This window comes from Denticeps clupeoides, chromosome 6 (assembly GCF_900700375.1).
Source record: "Denticeps clupeoides chromosome 6, fDenClu1.1, whole genome shotgun sequence".
NCBI lineage: Eukaryota > Metazoa > Chordata > Actinopteri > Clupeiformes > Denticipitidae > Denticeps > Denticeps clupeoides.
The window spans coordinates 16855999-16877517 of NC_041712.1; the positions used below are offsets into that span (position 1 = coordinate 16855999).

Genomic DNA, 21519 nt, shown 5'->3' on the forward strand with positions numbered 1-21519 from the left:
AAGAAAAATATATAATAGGATAAATACTGACAAAAAGCTGTTTCGTAATATTTTTTTCGGCCATTTTTGTGTGTGCAAGAAGAAAGAACCAATGTACATGTTTTGGTTTTGTTCAGAAAGGGACTGACATCATGCTACAAAAATGAACACAAAAGTCATAAAATGCGTGTTAGGACACAGCGCTAGCATACATGTTTGGCGCTTTGGAATCGTAAAAATCGAAATCGTAAAACTTTCACTTTTACAGACAAGCAGCAATTGATGTCACCCGACAAAGACAACTCCCGCCCTATCGCATGTAAGACTGAAGGCAGTGTAGCTGGTACTTTCTGAGTGAAGCTTATAAGGTTCGAACTCAACAATGGGCTCAAAGGGGAAAGAGATCCTTCTCCGTAAGAAAGAAAAATATTAAATAAAAAAACTGTAGAAGGCTCTGCTCTTCACTATCAATGCATTAGTGCCAATGCAATGCTAGCTACTAGCAGCACACAAAAACCAAACAATAACACCAGGACCACATCAATAAATCAATGCAAGCAATAAGCGTGGTTTGATTCTTGAAGTATAAAACGCGTTTACATTCTTAATTCATCACTAGTCCAATCAAACAGCGAATATCAAATAGTTTTCATTGTAATAAAATTTCTTTTTCATACTCATCCATTACTTCAACTTAATTTTTTGGAAGAGTCATGAAAAATGTGATAAAAAAAAGAGAAAAGAATTAATTTTCCAACTCTCAATCAAACTGTCTCCAGCCATGGTATTACTTACATATTGAAGTTATGTTTTGCAAAAGCTTATACCTATTGTTGACACCTTTAACACATTGCAATATTTACAGTAAGACTAAATGCTTCATGATGCACATAGTATTTGACTGAGCTGTTGAACTATCTATTCAATCCGTGAATAATGTGACTTGTTTCCACTGAGACATGTTTTATTGCTATTGCAGAAACCCTATCTTGTAAAAAATAGTAAAATAACATTACCTACGGGAAATAGAAGTAACAATGTGGGGTGGGGAAATCCTTGTAACTAGACCATTTCTCTCATGTTGATTTTCATTTTTTTGAAAATTAAAATCCCAGTCCTTTATACAGTATGACACTTAAACAATCAGAAAAGACAGCAGTGCTAAGAGAACAAATTGAGAACCTTCACAACTGTGGTGTATTTGTGGAGACAGCATTATCTTCTGTATATATATAATACACATACTCTGCCATAAAATGTACCTTAAATCGCCGTAGACTATTATTTTTTTATTTTATTCAAAAATGGTATGTAACATGTCTGCAGTAAAGTAGCTGGGAACTCACACATCATATACACATTTTCCCGAAATAAATATTCTAATAACGAAATAAATAAATAAATAAATAAATAAATAGATAAAACATAAGAAAAAAATAGATAAATTAGTGAGGTGTTAGGGCACCAATATTTTTGGGCTTCTTGTTCAAGTAGGTGGCCCAATAGACCAGATTGAAGGTGCCGAAGAGCAGGGGGAAGGCTATTCTTGCAATCCTGTCAATCTTGCTCACGCTGTTGAAGGTCTTCTTAGCCTCCGGCGGCTTGGGTTTGGGCTCTTCCTTGGGCTCGGTGGGTGGAGGTGGGGCGCTCTTGGCAATTGTAGCCAAACCAGGGTCTCTAGCAATGTTCGGGGCGAACGTTGTTGCTGTAGCGGCAGTGTATGTGTTGTTCTTCTTCAAGAGTGACTCCTTCTTCTTCTTTTGCTGTGGTGGAACCAAGAGAAGCGGTCAACCACCAATCTCAACATTGTATCTCCAATCTCAAAAAAGGCAAAGTACTAATTTTCTAACAGACCAACTGTTGATTAATTTCATGATACAGTAGAAACTGATGTTCAGTATGCATAACTGGAAGGTGTAATTACGTAGTTAACCCCTAACTGTCAAACACTTCACGGCACATTTATTTTTAAAAAAAGCTAAATGGAACAATATAATCAAAACTATACTGTGATTAAAAATACTAATTATACAGCCCTGCCTATGTGAAAGAAGAAGCAGATGAAAACCCACCTTCTCTGGAACTACACTTTTGCCATCCCAAGCGTAGCCTCTCTTTGTGAAGTAATTGACGGTGGCAAACTCAATGAGGGCAGAGAAGACAAAGGCATAGCACACAGCAATGAACCAGTCCATGGCTGTGGCGTAGGCCACCTTGGGGAGCGAATTCCTGGCGCTGATACTCAGTGTGGTCATAGTCAGGACAGTAGTCACACCTGCAGGATGGACAAGTTGAACAAATTTGTTGGATCGTTTCAACACGTTTTAGAGTTGTGCGCGTAATGAACACACGCTGTAACACACGAACCATTATGAGTTCGGAATTGGTCCCAGGCTTTTTGGTCATTGTGAAAAATTGCTCAAATGTACAGCGCACGAGCGAGTATTATGTTGGCAGGCTGGGCATTAAATTTTGATTAGCTGGCACGGGGCTTGCCAATTCTCTGGACGCCTCCCAAATTCTCACTCTCCGCAATACATGAACAATGAGGTGGCTTCTCTGTGTGAATATGAATTTGGACTCTCCTGTATAATGAATAGAATTAACCTGAATTAACCTCTTCCAACTAAAGCAGCTCTGCACACTTCACCAGCATGTAGTATGGTTTTGTACAGATTAAAAAAAAATCTCTTAGTTCACTTTCTATGGAATTTTACAAAACAATGAGCTATAAATATAAATATAGATAACAAATATATAGACAGATATATCAGACTCCTGAGAAAGAGCAAGAAATGTATTACTCATACATTATCCATTAATATAATGTATATGTGTGTAGTACATTATAAATACAAAAGTAGTAACATACAATGCAACTGCAATTTAGTGTCCCTTAGATGTCCCTTATGGGCAGTGGTGCCCTGGCGGTCACCACTGCCCCCTAATCAGAAGGTTGCTGTTTCAAATCCCGATCCAAGCTGCCACTGAGGTGCCACTGAGCAAAGCAATAGACCAGATTGAGGGTGCCGAAGAGCAGGGGGAAGGCTATTCTTGCAATCCTGTCCCACACTGCTCCCCGGGCATCTGTCATTTATATTTGTATTGTTTTGCCCACTGCTCACTCAGGGTGATGGATTAAATGCAGAGGACAAATTTCACTCTGTGCACCATGTGCTGTGCTGCTGTGTATCACAAGTGACAATCACTTCACTTTCACTTTAATAATCGTACTGTAAAAATGTACACTTGGATGGCTATTAGTTGGAAAAATTTTAATAAACGATTATAATTCATTATCTTTAGACACAGACGTAAAACCTGTCACATGACCTAGAACTTTAACCAAAGCAAATCACCTCTCATAGAACTCAACATTAATTTTACATTATTAATATAGAGTGATATCCTTTTACTGTTCAAAATTTATGTATGTGTGTGTGTGTGTGTGTGTGTTTAATTGTAATTCCAGTTCATCTGATTATGTCTGTAGAAGTGGGAGACATGGAGGGCTTCTGAGCAAAGTTCCTGATTAGTAATGAATGTCCTCTTACACAACACTTCAGTTCCAACGACAAGGGCATCTTATTCCTTTAACTGTCCGACATTTACATTTATTCATTTATCTGACTGCCTCATCTCCTAATCATCGGCCCTCTGCAAGTGGTAAGGATTTTAAGTGTGCCGCTCCGGGGCTCAGCGGAGGAAGAATTTGTACGAGCGAGGTTTGAACTTATGACTTATGACAGCTGGGTTCACTGACCAGTAGGCTGAAGCCACCCTAATTAAACAGCCTTAACTGCGCCGTATCTCAAGAGTTACTCTTTTTAGAGCGGCCGCACTGCCCTCGCTCTGACCGGATGTGGATTTTTACACGGTAGGTCGGCTACATTTCTCTCTGACAAGGTTCTGCCCTACCACAGTTCTTTAAAGTGATCTCCCTCACATGGTTATGAAGCAGTAAAGGCTACGGCCATGGGGCAGCGGTCCTTCTCCACAAACGTCCTTTGCACATTCAATGCTCACTTGGAAGCGATACAGAGTGTTGTAGCTGATTCGGTTTTATTCGGCCAAGCCGCATCTGAAACCCTTCAGTGAGCCACGACTTCTGACAGGCCAAAGCGGTCAGTCTGCAAATGCAATCTGTTTTTGCAGGGATCGGTTGCTGTTTATTCTGAGTCACGCGGCAAGATGTTTCGGCTTTTATTACCATCACGCACAGCCCGGATGGAGCAAATGTGCATTCTCGTGAGACAAAGCGCCATATTATTTGGCTTTGGTTCTTGTCTCTCAGGTGAAATGTGCACCTGTCACTTCGCCCTGAACTGAACTGCAGCCAACGGGCCGGCTGAGCAAAGAAGATGAAGTCACTGCATGGTGCCATTTTGTGGAGAACATTGAGGCTCTCCGATAATCCTGGAGTTAAAGAAGATCAGTGTACACCCTCAACCCAGGAGAAGAATTCTACAGGACAGAGGAATTTTTCTTTTTGCACAATCCTGTGACATTTTATACCACTTCTTAATATGCCACAACCAAGCAAATTAGCTAGAACCTGGCTGTCCAAGCTGTCAATGGGCTGGATATAAAATCTGCTGTCCACCAAACACAATTTTCATGCTGGCAGCACCCATGCCTATGACTATAAGACTACCTGCCTAATACTGAGTTGTTCCTCTTTTGTTGCCAAAACAGCCCTTGCTGAATGAGGCATGGACCACACAAGACCAAGCTCATGCCAGCACACAAGATGCTAGATTGGACTGATATCTAGCCAGGCCAAGTCAACACCTTGAACTCGTGGCTGCATTCCTCAAACCATTCTTGGATCATTGCGCAGGATGGCAAGGGTATGTTATTCTGCCATCTTGAAATCTCATTTCCGTGAAATCTCTCTCTAGATGACTCTCCTTGCTACAAAACCGGCAACAGAACATGTATGCATGCTCAACGCCTTTCACAACGTCTTTACCATGCCACCTCAGCTTTTACCACACATGCTTAGTAAATGTGCAACCATATATTACCAAGTATGTTATAAGTATATTTATAACAATCAGTAATCTGTAGAAAAACAATTCACTTGCATCTGTACATGACAACACCCACATTAATGCAGGACCCAAGGTTTCCCAGTAGACCATTGTCCAGAGCATCACACTGCCTCTGCCGGCTTCTCTTCTTCCCACAGTGCATCATGGTGCCAATGCCACTGTTTGGTGGTGACACAGGTCAACAAAGGCAACTAGCTGACACCTTTCTACCAGAACCAAAATGAACCTTTTCAGTGATTTGTGCTAAAACAGCTCTTCTTAGGTAGGTCCCCACCACTGCAGTCAGGGAACCTGCACATTCTTGTTTCTGCTTCAAGCACATCGATGATAAAATGTTCACTTGCTGCCAATTACATCCCACCAATGGTAGGTGTCACTGTAACAAGGGAACCAATGTCATTATAATGACGCATCCAAGTATGCAATTTATTTTCATGAATAAATGTACCATCTGTAAGTCGCAAAATGGCTATGGCAACACTTCAGTTGGGACTTAATTGAGTTGATTGGCCGAATAACAGGACTTCAGGAGTCTGAGCGATTTAATGTTGGACTTATGTCAACGTTGAACCACAGCACAATACAGCGTTCAAGTACAATCTTTCAGCTGTTCTGTCTGTCTCTGCGCCCCAGCTCACCCCCTAATGACTGTAATTATATCTAAAGGAAATCTTACATCTTCCACAAGAATTACCATCGTTCTTCTGAGACACTAAACCAAACTTTAACACCAGTCATTTTTCTAAGTAACTAACTTAAGCAGCAGGGCATGATTTTTAGTGCTGGTCTTAAACGTCTGTTTGACATGTTGGACTAATAGACTGCAGTGAATTTGGGACTCTCTAATGAATGCAGTCGCCCAGCCAGAACATTCTAAATGGATTAATCGGGTTATAACTCAATTGTTGAGAACCCCAACACACCCTCCACCTCTCCCATTCATTTAAGTGAGGCCTGCAGGATTGGGGAATGCTTGATTTAGATGATCCATAACTTTTAACAAGGTTGGGCTTGATGCGCACGCCGGGAGAGGAGGAGAATTAAGAGATCAGGAACCATCAGCTAAATAATGTCATGGATCCCAGTTGATGAATTGAGTGGGGGGGTGCTGATGGGGCCCATCATCGCAGTGACATGTGAGTACATCCATCTAGGGGACAACGAACCACAAACCAATCAATCAGTGCTCTAAAGCGTTCGGTAACCTGCGGTCAGGCCCTCTAGGGTGACACAGCTTTCTGATACTTAGCATTCAAAGCGCCTCTCCAGCTCCAGCTCTGAGGCAGTCAACACTAATCCAGGCTCCCGTGCCCCCCACCCTCTCCAACGGTGGCCCTATAGACACACCAGCGGCTGGGAGGCAGGGTTGCCTGCGAAAGCGACTGTTTTGGAGATTGCGGGGTGCCACAAACCCCCCGCCCCGTGCGGGTAAACTGTCACAAGTAAACGGCTGCCAGCATCACCATTGTGCCTTGATCAGCCAATGCATCAAACAGCAGCTCTGCCCAGCCAGTAAGAACAGCGAGAGTGGCTTTAAGAGCGCGGGAGACAAAAAAAACTAGAGTGCCACTGACGGTGGAGAGAGCCCAGAGGGCCATGGCTTGCATAGCGATGACGTTCGGTGCATAATGAAGTGTAATAAACACCTTCATTTGGCTTGTATGTCCATGATGTCATTGTCCAATTACAGAAAAAGAGTGAAGCAGTTTTCCACAACAGTGGGCAGGCCCCAAATTTATCAAGCATCTTTCGGCGGTACAATGACAAATAGATAAGGCCGCTCACTGCTGCGTTTTTAAATTGCCTACTTATCTAAAAGCCAGACTTCCCCCCATTGGTGCACAGTTTTGTTTGCTCACGCTGGTTGAAACGTGTGCTGCACATTAGATTTTCGACAACGACACAACGATTTGTGCAGAAATCTATTAAAGGAATTAATCCAGCTAATGTACTGAAGAGTGTTAATGTCCTGGGAGAAAAAAAACTGTACTCAGGATGGGCATGGACACCAACACTGCCGTTTACTCCTTTGTGAAGTCGAATTAAAACATGCAATTCATGTAAATGTTGTTTAAAATCACTTAGCATAAATTAATTGACCAATTAACAGAAATTACACACCCAGCCCCATAAATCACCACATCCAGGGACATGTTGCCCTTGTAGCAGTGTTCTTGTATATACACTGTATTGCTTACAGTGTAATGCTGAGCTTCAAATAATTGGTAATGTGTGTTTTATTCCTAGAGCCAATAAATGACTTTTTTTTTATTTCGATACTTAAGTCAATATTCCATATGATAATGTCACGTATATCATACCATGTAACAAAATGTGATACTATGAACTTTTATTGGCATACTTAAGGTTAAAGTGGATTTATGGTACAAAACATAAAAAATGTAACCACAGCGTAATGATGTACCCTCTCTATGCACTCTGTTTCCATAATGTCTTATTCCTGTCCAATAAAATTGTCCAATAAAATACGTATGAAAAAGTGCTGTCTTGCGTTTACGTTTGAGACTAAAAATCTAATACAGTTCGATTGTATAAAAATATATTATTTTGTAACAAAAGTTTGGATTTGTTTATTGTTGAGGGTATTTGGGCAAATATGATATTCATGGTAGAATGAATGACAGAATGCCTTCAGAAATACTTGGATAAAGTATTTATAATTCAAGGCCAAAAACAAAACAACAACTCTGTTGTTGTCTGGCGGTGAACAGTTCCTCTCACAGTATTCCCCCACCCCACAAAGCCTGGTGTCTGTGGTACTGGGGCGGCTTGTTTATGTCTGTGCTGCTGCCCTTTAAAAGCGGGACATCTCAAAAGGAACTCTCAGCAAGCGGGGCGAGGGCCACGAGGCAGGGTGACGCGAGGACAGGCCGGGCTAGAGCTCTGCTATAGAGCGTGATGCAGAGGAAGTGAAATCTTCCCTTTGTAGTGCTCGGTTACATAACAGCACAGGCACGTGCATGCACACACACACACACACACACACAGAGTCTTGCCCAGCTTAAAACTTCACAAGCCACTGCAGTCACTGTCGAATTATGGATTTCTAAATTCTAGGCATTCTGCTGCACTTTCGGCACACGAGACAGTTAAAAAATGAGAGAACGCAAATTGAAGGCATCCATCATGTTGCTGGGGTCGGATGATTTAATTTTTCAGCCAATTTACACCGTGAGTGGACGCATCATAGAGCGTCGGGGGAAAAAAACAACGCATGTGACGTGAACCTTCCTTGTCATTCATGTAAATGCCAGAAAAGGAGTAAAAGGTTAACAGTCTATTGATTGGTCGAGGCCGCCGCCAATTAGAGCAACTTACCGAACACGGTTCTCGCAGGCACCGATTCCCGGTTAAGCCAGAAGGACACCTGAGATAGGATGACCGTCATTATGCAGGGCAAGTAGGTCTGGATGACGAAGTAACCGATCTTCCTCTTCAGGTGGAAGTGTGTCGTCATGACAACGTACTCTCCTGAGGGGGGTGAAGAGGAAAGGATTTGAGGGAAGGGAAGTGAAGACGAAAAAAAGGTGGTGAAGGGAACAGAGCCGCAGGATTTGCATGCTACTCTGCCGTGCATCATCTCTCCATGTGTTCCTATAATCTCCGTCTGTGTGATCAGGAGAGTTTAACGTTGTGGTGGGGACATCTGTCGCCGTGTGCTTCATGGCACTTGGGCGTCTTAAATCCAAACGGTTAGTAAAAAAACTCGGTTGCCGTTGTCGGGACTTGTTATTTACCGATTTCGGATGGCTGTGCCCACAGGAATCCAATTTGCTTATTCATCGGCCATGCAAAATTAATTACATTTGCTTTGATCAATGTCCCCTCGTCACGGGTTTCCATTGTATATCCATTTTAAAGCTGTGCTTATTGACACTACAAGTGCTGAGAGCTGAATAAGCAGCGACTTTTTTCCCCTCCTACTGCTTACTGCTTTTTTTTTTTTTTAAGGGTCAGTCATATTGAGCTTCCTGTTATTAGGCCAGTATCAATCAGCATCCTATCCAAAAATAAAGAGATTTCCTCACCAGGAGGGGAATAGCGGAATCTAGGGCACGTTCCCGTGCAGAATAAACAAACCAACAGGCTCGGTGGAGCTTTCTCTGTGTAAGAGAATGATAAGGAGAGAGATGCTCACCAGTGCTGGACTGCACCACACCAGAATCCACAGTCTGGCCCATTAAGTCGTACTGGTTGAGCCGGGAGCCGTCTTCGGCCACCACCACCGACTGGGCAGCTCCTCTCGTCCACACATAGACGACCTCTGAACGGGTGTAAGCATCTAGGGGAATAAGGCATCCATCTCAGTGGAACTCACTGGGTCCTGTATACTTTTCTAAAAACTTCGGGCTAAAAAGACATCAATTAACATTTTAAAATGGATCCAATGTCCAAATATTCCAAAATTTTTATTTATCCCAATTTCAAAAGTCAAAGACAATCAAATTGTCAGATGGTACAACCCTTATTTCTAAACTATGAGATTGTTTTGGTATGAAAAATAATTGTACTACTTAGGGGTCCAACCGTACAGGAATCTCATGGTACTGTCCGTGGGTTTTTTTCTGGTGTTTTTTTTGAAGAGCCACGGCAAGTCTTTAAGACAAGCTGTGTTATGTGGTGGAGGCGGAGCTATTAGCCTGCACTTGTGTGATTTACTTTAGTTGCGTTATACTCTGCACTGGGCCTGGGTGGCTGCTAATGAACTCCATTTTACTTTCTTGTAAAGAAACAGTAAAGAATGTGTGACCTCTACATAAAAGCAATACATTTTCCAGCCCTGCATCATAAGAACTGTAATTTTATGAAACCAAAAACTTTTTTGTGGCTTGCGCCAATTTGTAGTCACAGTTAACACAAAAGGGGGTATAAAAAAGGCACGTGTGTCACATTTCTGTGATGTCAAATGAAATGTCAAAATGGGAGCCAAGCTCCTGTACTGCAGTGGAGAGTACTGCAGAGGTGCTTCATCACTGAAATATTTAAAGGCAGCTTTGGAGCCTGGAGTCACAGGCTGCTCTTTTATTTAGCACAGAGTTTTTTGTCCCCCCCCCCCACTTTCAAAAACAGATACTAGAGCTCTTTGTCTCTTTCAGGGATGCTTTAGGGTCAAAAGAATGGGTGCTGGTGAAGGAAGGGAGGGAGAGGTAGGAAACGTGATAGAGGAGTGCCAGCTCCGCTAAAAAGTAAATACTGCTCCCTGCAACTGTGCTACCTGCAGAGCTCAGCAAAAAAAAAAAAAAAAAAGAATCTGCTCATGGAGACAGGCCAACATCGCAACCCTTCACTCTGCCCAGATGAAGAGAGGTGGGGTGGAGAGCGAAGGGACAGTGGGGAGGGAGGTAGAGGTAGATCAATACTCACAGCTGCCAAACTTGAGTGGACAGGCATGGGCGTCCATGGGGAAGTCCTCCAGGTGCATGGGACACTCTGCCCTGACCGTCAGCCTGGCAAAGGAAAGCCGGAGTGACACACAGGGAGGGAGGGCAGGAAATAGAGGGGAGAAAATAAATGTATGAACAGGCAATGGTGGGTGGGGAAATTGTAGTCGGGAAAAAAAAGGAACAGGTGGAGACATGAATAGAGAGAACCAGGCGGCGTGAGCCAGAAAATTCAATATTCATGGCCTGCCGGCCATCCGCTGCTCCTTTAATTACTACGGCCTGTAGTAACGTGGTAACGGCTGAAATACTGCTTTCCGCCGAGGAACTGGGACACTCCCGGTGAATCCCCGACTTCATTTCTGACAGGGGTGAAAAACGGATCATCGATACTGCCAACAAGCGGCATCCATTCATCACTCCCTAAGGCCAATATGAGCTCCCCATGCACCCGGGTCTTCTAATAAACCCTTTAAAAGGTGTTTTATGGGTGTCCAGTGCAGCCCACATGTTATGTCCATTTCTGGACACTGCAGATTTTTTTTTATTTATGGCACGTTGCTCGGCTGTGGACGGAGGCTGGAATGCCCCTGATGCGCTAATAGCTCTAAAGGCAGCCGTCCCACTGCAGATTTTGCTAAATATAGGCCCCTACTTATAGGTCACACAGATGTCTGTGGCAGAGCATGAAATAAAGGGAAGCCACATCTGTGGAAACAGGAGTATTTTGGGTCATATACTATAATATATAACCATTAAAATTAAAATTAAGTTATAACATGTAACAACCATGTAATAACATAGTAGTAACTAATATCACAGTTTAACTGCTCCAGCTGCTGCACACTACATGATCTTTCAGCCTCCATCTGGTCCCACAGGGTCTCAAAATATTGTCAATCAGGAGTTTAGCGCATCACCAGGCACTGCAACTTACTTGTGCAATGATCAAAAGGAAACTAAGAAAACAAGCAGCTACACATCAAGACATAGGTTGGTGTGTGTAGACCGTGTGATTTGTTTTATCTGTCCCTGTCCATTTGTATCATCCCTTGTCCTGCCCTCTCATTGGCTGTAGCTCATTAGCGACATTAGCGACAGATATTTAGAAACTGTTAGATTGCGTTCTCTGGTCTTGGCACCAGAAGGGTTGGCAAAATGAAACACAGAATACATCTCAGCCAATCAAAACCAGGCTTGCTAAGTGTGGGATGAAGGTCAGAGTAGAACTTAAGTGTTTTATGAAGATAGTCAAAGGAAAGACCTGAGAGACAGAGACTGACCTCATCGTGTAGAGCAGCGTCCCTTCCTCTGTGATACGCAGAAGCTTGTTGGGCATGGTCATGTTGTGGGCCACAGACTTCTTCCCGTTGTGGAAAAAGGTGTCGGGCGTCCAGATTTTGCTGGCCATCAGGTTGTTCAGTCGGAGCACGGCCATCGGGCCCTTAAATTTTAGCCTCTCGTCTTTCCAGCTTTGTCGGAAGAACACGTCAATGGTGTATTCCTGAACGAGGCAAAGAGGGAACGTTCAGATCACAGCATGGAATTTCGGCGTCATTACGCCTACATCAAGGATCGCATCCAGCCCAGCACTTTTCCCCAACATTTCAGGTGTCCTAAACTGGCAGTGACCTGTCTTTTTATATTTTTTCTTAATCTGTTACTGGTACCTGACCTTTTGCATTTGAGTCTTCACTGAAAAGGTTAGGGGATTTGATTGGACGAGCCGTAGACGGATCCTGTGCTCACGCTGTCTGTCAGCATTAGTCATTACGTCCGCTGCTGCGTCCAACCAAGAGACGCGTTGTGATGTAGGTTTTACCCACAGTTAGGCAGTGGGGCAAAAAAAACCCAGCCCTGATGGGGCCGAGCGCTAATGAATGTTGATCGCCGCGGCTACAAGCACGTCGCCATGAGGCGACGCAATGAAGACCCAACTTTGAAACTTCTGGCTTGGCTGGACGTAATTGGCTGAAAAAGCTGCAAGGTAATTTGAGTGGAGGGCGCTGCTCTTTGGCCCCCTTGTTCTCAGCGGGTCGGCCGTTTCGTGATCTGCCGCCAAAAAGCACGGGGCCCATATGCTGAGGAGGGTAATTAGCTCAAATTAAGTCAAGTACACAAAGTACTTCCGTGGCTTGGCATCTTTTTTTTATTATTTAATGGTGGAGAGTGGACTGCACAGATGCTAAAAGACTGTGCGCGCGTGTGTGTGTGTGTTTGTGTGTGCAGAAAAAAACAAGCGTAATTAATTTCCAGCGATGCCACGGTAAAGAAACATCTGTAAGCCGTAAAAAAATAAAAATAAATTGACAGTTTATCCAGAGGCATCATTCATGAAAAAAAAAAAAAAAAAAAAAGATGTATTGTCCCTGTCCCCTCTCTTATAAATGGAAAATAACCTTCAGGTCACCTGGGGTCAACCAGAGAGGTATTCTCTTGTTTATTCCGGTTTACTCTCTCTCTCTCTCTCTCTCTCTTTCTCCCACTTTCTTTTTAATCATCGGTTCAGCCATGAGTGAGACCTTAATCTAATTCACAGCTCCGGGGAGGCACAGATGAACATACACACTTCAGGCAACTTTCACTTCATTGTTCGCTTCACAGACAGCGGCAATGAAACATCCCAGCACCCAAGAACGTTCACACAACCCCAAACGCAAAACCACAGCGCAGGCAGCCAGCTGACCTTAAAAACACGATTTCAATGACATTTGAAGTGCACTTGCAATTACATGCACACACACTCACGCACATATGTGTGCACACACATCCATTTGAATGCTAATTTGCTCCGGAATGTCGTAACACGCGAGGGTGAAAAGCACGAGCACACAAGCAGGTGACATTTAAGGGGAGGTGAGGCGGGCGTACCATGTCGTGGTCCGAGACGGGCCCAATGCTCGTCACAAAAATGTCGGTCTTGACTTCAGTTACGCGCTCTGTTGAAGCAAAAAATGAGCGGAGTGAGAGTCGATCGGCAGCCCTCATTAACCCACCCAACCAGATCTTTATCCCCGCGAAAGACCTGGGGTTCCATCTAATCGCTCTGTAATTTTCACCCGGGCCACACCCAGCGACGAAAACAGTCCGCTCCCACTCCACAATATGTATTTATTTTAGAATTCTTTTCAACCTTGAACATGAACATGTCTCTAAATTCTACCGGATTCTTCATCATCCTGGAATAACGTCAGCAGCTCAACAGGGTTTGGGTCTGTATACGCAGCAGGTCAGGATATCTGGTAATGCAGCAACCTTCTGACATTTAAGTATATACCATAAACATTCAGTTTATTCACGAGACACACGCAGGTCTATTTTATTAATATGTTGCTCTGTATGCTCAATTCTACATGCAAAATGACCTTTTGGTAAAAGAAGGTCTGCAGATTAGGAGAAAATACCAAGTAGCCCAACCAGCCAATAACGGCCTGCAGCAAATAGGGCTGATATATAGTTATCATGCCAATGATAATATGATATTTATCAAAATAGTTTCATTTTAATGTTTGCAGTTTAATAAAAACAAAGCTATGGAACAATTATTCCAATGAATTTGACCAGAAGGGAGAATTTACGAAACAAAAATGATGTAGTAATTTATCAAATTATTCCAAAATAATTTTTGCCCACATGTTGCCAGTCCTATAAGCGGGCAATACCTTGAATCATGTCACCACAAAAGCAGTGAAGCACCCACCTCCAAGACCTGGCCGGAGACGATTGTCGTACCCGTCCAGAAGGCTGTCCAGGATCCTGGTGAACACCGTGGTGTTGTCCTTCTGCTCGTCTGTAATCCCATTCTGTCCCGAGCTAACAGAGCAGATCAAAATAAAGTTTTTACATTTAAGGTGGAAGATTGTTGGGAATCGATATCCCAGTCACGGTGGGGAGGAAGCACCCCGCAAAGCGTCTTTTAAACAAACTCCTTTGGCAGCTTCAAAATGCCACGTTCTCCCATGAAATGGAATTTTAAAAGGGCACCATGTAAATGAATCAAAACCGGCTTCTGCTTTCATCAGAAAAATAAAAAAAAAATGAAGAAAGAAGAGGGAAAACTGTATGCAGATTCGTGATGCATTATTAATGGCTCGATGCAGGCTCGCTCTCAGCGGAGAAGGACCTGCTGGAAGCCATACAGGAACCCATAAAACCGCTATCAGGGTTACGGGTGCCCAGTTAACCCTGCCACTCATAAACCGGAAAGTGAAGGAATAAAAGGGCACGTCGTTTATTCTCAATTGTGTTTTAAGTGCTGAGAAACGGGGACCAGTCGTGTTTAGGGGGTGAATCTGTCTCCTTCCATGAAAAAAAAACACCCCGCCCACGAATAATCAGCCGTTTCACGGCAATCGCGGCTCCCCACCGGCAGCGGAGCGGCCCGAGATGCCGCTCCAAGGAGAGGAGGAGGTCACCAGGATTAGTTTAGCGTGGACCTGGAGAGAGGAGGGTCTTGAGGGAAGAGAGCGGCCACACACACACACACACACACGGATCACATGGCTGTAAATGTGAGGTGCTAAATGATTCACTAATCGAGGGCAGCGGGGCTTCCGACGGCGGCGCGGTTTTAAACGTGGGCTCTCCCTTCCAGCGTCGCCACAGCGTTATTTATTTGTTTCTTTGTGCAATAAATTAATAAATAAAACCATAAATAAACCACGTTTCTGCCCCTCCACCGCAACTATTGCACTGGAGCAAACAGAAACACGGCAGTCATATATTTAATATAATTAGACAGGCCCCGGTGCACCGGCTCTGACAGCTGGGGTGCTCGGAGGAAGCGCGGGGGGGGGGGGGTGTTTTACACCAGAACAAAAACAGCAACATAAAGTCGTATATATTTATATATTAACGCGCTGGTGAGGCTAAACACGTCCCCTTCCGTTCTCCCCGGAAACCGACATTCCGGGCCAATATCGATCCCGAGGTCCCGGACGCCGAGCTGGAAGTTGTTGGTGGATGTTGTGGGAGCGGGGGGGGGGGGCGAGAGATAACGGATACGGCGCCGCACGTGTCTTTTTACGGGGGCCGGGCCCCCCTCGCTGAAACGTTGTACACCATCACCATCTACAGGTCAGCAGAACAGCAACAATGCGAGCGGCTCCTGCTGCTGCTGCCCGCGTGTCTTCAAAGAGGCGGGGCCCAGGGCCCCCCCCCCCCCAATCCCTCACAACCCCGTTCCATAACCTGCGCATCCTGTTGTCACACAGAGAATACACCAGTCTTGTTTGGCCACGTAATTTCGCGTTCGGACCCCCTGTCCGTGTGTGTGTGTGTGTGTGTGTGTGTGTGTGTGTGTGTGTGCGTGAGAGATGCCGTCCCCGTAAACCGGCTTGTAACGTGGGTTTCCCCAGGCCTGAAACAAAGCGGGCGCACGTGGGCCCTAATGAATCTCCGTGGTCCCCACTGCACCTGGAGCCACGTGCTGATCCACCGCCTGATCCTTTTGGCCCCATAACTAAAAGCCCCCCCCCCCGCCTCTCATGCCAGCTTTTCTAGCCTGTGTACGTCCCATTAATTATCATAAGAGCCCGCCGCCTTTCGGCCAAACTCAAATGTTTTCTATGTGCCTCGGCAACTGACTGGGCAGAATCGATACGAACACTAATTATGATACTTATTTAGCACGGACAACCGCCCCTAATTGCGCTTAAAGAGCGGGCAGCTCGATGCAGGTCTGGCCGCGAGGCCGATGCATTCCGGGACGTGCAGGTGACCAATGAAGACCAGACCAGCAAAGTCGTGCTGATCTTGTCACTTCACGCTAAAGAACTGTGACAGGCGAGGCGGGAAGCAGACGTGACCGCGACCCCCCCTGCGAGAGACGGCCACTACTCACCTTTTCCCGCCAAACACGTGTGCCACCAGGAAACAGGCCCATACACACAAGCAGTGTGCTCCACGCCGGGCGAACATCCTTCACCAAAGAGTAAGTTTCACTGCAAAGACACAAAAAAAAAAAACAGAGAGAGAGTGAGTGAGAGAGAGAGAGAGAGAGAGAGAGAAGATGGAACTCAAACACAGCATCCGAGACCAGGCAGAGGGTGATCACTGTCCCGACCCCACGGAGCCGTCGTGTCCGCGGTCGTGATCGTACCTCTGCCTCGTCTCCACGGCGTGTTTTTTTTTTTTTTTTTTTTGATAAGTGATGAGACGCGCTTGTGCCCGCGCTCCGCGCTCCCGCTGCAACTGCCCCACCGGCTGCGCCTTCACATGTTTATATCACGAGACGCATATTTCACACTCTCTCACACGCGCACGCGCGCGCGCGCGCGACCGCGGGAGCGCGCAGTCGCCCTCTGAATCACGGGCTCCGCACGCACGTTGCGAATCCGCACCCTCAGGAGACGAGCGGCAGAATTATCACGCAGGACTGCCGATCCATTCGACGGCAAAAAAAAAAAATATATATATATATGTCTAAAAATCATACATACTATATAATATATGTAATAACCGGTCGGGCGCGCGCGATGTCCCGCAATTATCCCAGTCGAGCCGTCCTCTAACGGCGACCGCGGCCGTGGATCGCCATTTCTTCGCCGCGCTTCCACGCGCGGTGCCACCGAGCAAGGACGACACTCGCCCCCCCCCCCCCCCCCGTCGCGCGACTCCCGTTCGTTCTCCTCGGCGTAACGCGCGCGCGCACAGTCTCCATCACCCAATCGTCCAAACACCTCCAGCGCGATTAATAATTATACTAATAATACCAATAATCATAAAAATCCAGAAATGCGTGTTAAATGGTGGACGTTACCCCGCGGGATGCGGCGCGCCTCTGTCCAAAATTCCCTCACTTGGCGAGGATTTGGTAAAGCGGGGATGATGCAGCTTAGCGCCAAATCCCACATAACCGGGCACTTCCCAACTTATTCCCATCCGGCGGCGCGCGCGAGCGGAATAACGGAGCGGCGGCGCGCGCGAGAGGCGAAGTTGCAGGATGGGATTTTTTTTTTTTTTTTTTTTTTTTTGCTTCTTTTTAGCATGCAACTAGCGTTCCTCCGCGATGCTCCTTCTCCCGTGCCTCCACCACCCCGCCCCTGTCCAAAAAAAATACCCCCCCCCCGCCCGCCCGCCACCCCGCACTCCTCCTTCCTTCCTCCCGCGTCCGTACGTGCCGAACAATTACCGAGCGCGGCGTTAAAAACCGCGACACTTCCCTACCCGGTTAAAAAAAAAGAGAGGAACTATGTCGGGGTTTCAGGCTGTTTGAATAAAGTCGCAGACCCCCCCCCCAAAAAAAAAAAAAAAAAAACCTCGGACTACGACACCCCCACACACGCACACTTACAGCGACGCGCCCCGGCGCCGTTATCCTTCGGCTCCGGTGGGGGCCGCGCGAAGGAAGGAGACGGGAAGACGGAAACCGTAAGAATCCTCCGCGACGCGTCCGAATGTGACGCGTCCGATGCCGCCGCCGCCGCCGCGGACGCTGCTGAGTTTGCGCGTGCCGGAGTTTCAACTCTTTCCTAGCGGTCCCCCCGTTTTCCTCCTTTCTTTTCTCCCCCCCCCCAACCCCCCCATCCCAATCTCCATCCCTCCCTCCCTCCCTCCCTCCCTTACTACGAGCCAGAACGGCGGGGGGGAGGCAGGGTTCGGGGTGGTGATGGTGGTGATGATGGTGAGGATGGTGATGGCGAAGAAAACCTCGACAAGTCGGTTCTCGCGCGGAGTGAGAAGGTTTGAGTTTTTTTTTTTTTTTTTTTTTTGCTCCCCCCCCCCGGACCACGGCCAGAGAAGCGCGTCCCGCGGTAAACCGGATGTGAAACCGGGCTGCGACTTCACGCCGCGGCTGAGTTTTATTCTACGTCCATCTCCCGACACCGAACCCACGCCAAAAAAAACCCGCTGCTGCTGGGTCGGTTTAATCTCCTCTCACCAAAAAAATCCACGTTCGTCTCCGGCCGCAGCGCCGCTTCTTATCTTGTTGGACTGATTCTGCAGTAAAACGCGCGTCCTCCGGCCGGTAAAAGAGATCTCACCTTGACTCGGTCTCCGGTCTCACGTGGAGGTGAGGAAGGGGGCCGGTGTTCCGACGCCGCCGCCGCTGTGAGTGCGTGGAGGCGCGGCGCGCGCCCGCGGAGCCGCTCCGTGGATTTTCCGCGGTCGCTGTGGTCGCGCATTTGAGAGAGGACCCCCCCCCCACCACCACCACACACACACACACACATACACACACACCGCAGAGGACGGCGGCACGTTCACAACCTGAACGTTTATGAAAACTTATGATGTGTGTGTGTGTTCGACACGTGACACGTTTATGCGCAGCGTCACGAGACGTCTGCGTTTCTGTGTGATTCTCGCGCTCTTCTCCCGATCCGAGCCGAGCCGATCCGATCCGAGCCGAGCCGAGCCCGGCGTCCCACGGCTTCGACCTTAACCTGATGCGCCAGGCGCGTCAACTCCCGCACCGGAGCGCGCAGCGGACCCTCGCGTACGGTGCGTGTGTGTGTGATCGAGAGAGAATGTGTGTGTGTGTGTGTGTGTGTGTGTGCGCGCGCGCTTCGGTAGGGGAGGGGGGAGCTTTAGTCCCCGTGCCGGCGGCACGTGTCCGTGCCGGAGCAAATACAGAGTGAAGTTTTTTTTTTTTTAATCACTGAGAAATGCTGCGAAACGTCACCGGGATTAAAATAGTCTTTATAATCCCCCCCCGCGCTTATAAAGTCTGTTTATATATATAAAAAAAATTAAATCCCCATGTAAGTGAACGCTTATTGTTTTCAAGGTTCAAACATGCATCATCCTCCTCATCATCCTCCTCGTGAAGTAAATGAGTCTGCGCGATCTGCAGCAGCGGTCCTGCTCCCGTTCCGCCGCGGGCAGCTGTGTCCTGTCCTCCCATGCGCAGTATTTATATTACGGGGATTAAGGTCAGCGCTCTAAACCGGCCGACCAATCATCAGCAACCACCTAGAGAGGAAATTTATAAAGCAAAAAAAAAAAATGTAATTAACCTAAAACAACAAATCCACCTAGAATTAGATTGCGTGTAAAGCTCTGGAAAGAAAGCCAACTCTGTGTGATGATGAAAACCTCCTAGTACATGAACAGAACAAACTATAGTAATTTTAATTATGTTTAATAATCAAGTATTCGATTCCCGTAAACCACGCCCACCTACAGCTGATCCGATGACAAGGGTCACCCCAAAGTGTTTGATTCCCTCCAGTTTAGCAACTTACCGATATTTTTCATTTTAAGTGAAGTCATTGTGAAACACTGCAGCACAGCACACGATGACACATTGAAATGTGTCCTCTGCTTTTAACCCATCACCCTTGGTGAGCAGTGGGCAGCCATGACAGGCGCCCGGGGAGCAGCGTGTGGGGACGGTGCTTTGCTCAGTGGCACCTCAGTGGCACCTTGGCAGCTCGGGATTTGAACCGACAACCTTCTGATTATGGGGCTGCTTCCTTACCCACTAGGTCACCACCATATTTTTCACTAACTAACCCTGCTAACCTGTTTTTGTGTATCATCATCCTTGGGAAGTTCAAACTAAGTAAATTCTGGCATACCCCTGCAGGGTGAAGTTTACTGCTACAGTAAACGTGTAGTGATAAAGGGCGTGGCCGTGATCTGTGCCCATCCTTTCCTCAAGAGCCGTAACACTAAAGCCACTCTAAACTCACACATGCACTGACTACACAGCCTCAGCCCCGAACCCCCGGACTTCCTGCTATCCTCCATTTGTGCAATATTAATATTTAATTAGCATTGAAAATACTGTGTAATATCTTTATACAGTGATATATCATTATTCCCATCCACTGCTCACTGAACATGCTCTTCGTTACTGTGAAATACATTTGCAACAGTGTGCAATAATCCAATGAGCAACAATGTGCAACTCACACTACATATCACACTGTAGTTATTTATTCTTTCCATATGTAATTTGTTCATTTCTGCAATTTCTGACACCTTGTATTTTGCATTTTTCCTGTATTATTTTCTACGTACTTGTCTGCCCTGAAGGAGTTGCTTTTAATCATATTGTCTATGAATATAGTGACAATTAAAAACATTCTATTCTATTGTAAGAAGGACACAGAACAGATGGAAAACCGTTCCAGTCCTTTCAGACGTTTTACTCCCTGTTGTCTTTTTTGAAACAAATTTGAATTACCTTTATGTTTTTTTATAACAGCAATTGCTGTTGACACTTTCATGTCACCAACACCATTGTGCCCCACAACAATTCACAACTGTGTGTAATCTGTGAAAAGCGTGCATAACTCTCCATGGGTTTGCTGTTGAAAGATCCATTGTCTTGAGAAAGGCAGGCGTTGCGTCGGCTGTGGGTGTATTAACGGCGGCAACTGTAACTTGTGTAAATGTAGCTTCCCGATGACGCCCTACCACACACTTCATCATACTCAGCTGAACACCAGGCAGTAAACTTCAAGGAAATGGGGACATCTGCATGTTGTTTAGCTCTTCACCTCAAATCCAAATCCAGGCCTTGTTTTCAGTTCTCCCAGGTCGATGACGTTTCTGAATTCTGAGTAGAGAATCCTGGAAAACGGGCATTTCTCTGATGCCGAGGACCACGATTTGAAGAACCTGATATTAATTGTATGTTATTATGGGGTTGTGGTGGTCTAGCAGTTAAGGAAGTGGTCCTGTAATCAAAAGGTTCAAATCCTGATCCGCCAAGGTGCCACTGAGCAAAGCATCATCCTCACACACTGCTCCCCGGGCGCCTGTCATGGCTGCCCACTGCTCACTCAGGGTGGTCGTAGCCTAGTGGGTAACACACTCGCCTATGAACCAGAAGACCCGGGTTCGAATCCCACTTACTACCATGGCGTCATCTCGATTGGGTTCAGGTCCGGTGACTGTGGAGGCCAGGTCTCCACTTTTTGTTAAGTACATAACTCCACATGTGTTCATTCATAGTTTTGATGCCTTCAGTGAGAATCTACCAACGTAAATGGTCATGAAAATAAAGAAAACACATTGAATGAGAAGGTGTGTCCAAACCTTTTGTCTGTACTGTATATTTATTGATAATATTTTATAAGTGATTAGTTGTCACATGTAACACATGACAGCACAGCACCCAGTGCACACAG

General features: G+C 46.0%; 1 protein-coding gene across 6 annotated transcripts; it reads right to left on the reverse strand.

Annotated features, from left to right (window-relative positions):
* Positions 1-1255: 1255 nt before the first annotated feature.
* Positions 1256-18609, reverse strand: gabra1 (gamma-aminobutyric acid type A receptor subunit alpha1). Of its 6 annotated transcripts, none has more exons than XM_028983034.1 (10): positions 18421-18609; positions 16278-16377; positions 14136-14248; positions 13307-13374; positions 11719-11939; positions 10419-10501; positions 9193-9336; positions 8373-8525; positions 2052-2254; positions 1256-1742 (listed from the first exon to the last, which is right to left on the reverse strand). In XM_028983034.1, exons 2-10 carry the CDS (start codon positions 16352-16354, stop codon positions 1425-1427), a joined length of 1380 nt encoding a protein of 459 aa, XP_028838867.1. In that variant the 5' UTR covers positions 16355-16377; positions 18421-18609; the 3' UTR covers positions 1256-1424. The 6 variants fall into 6 exon arrangements, with proteins under 6 accessions (XP_028838867.1, XP_028838872.1, XP_028838868.1 ...); XM_028983039.1 differs by lacking the exon at positions 18421-18609 and adding an exon at positions 18318-18336; XM_028983035.1 differs by lacking the exon at positions 18421-18609 and adding an exon at positions 17730-17913.
* Between the last annotated feature and the right edge of the window lie 2910 nt (positions 18610-21519).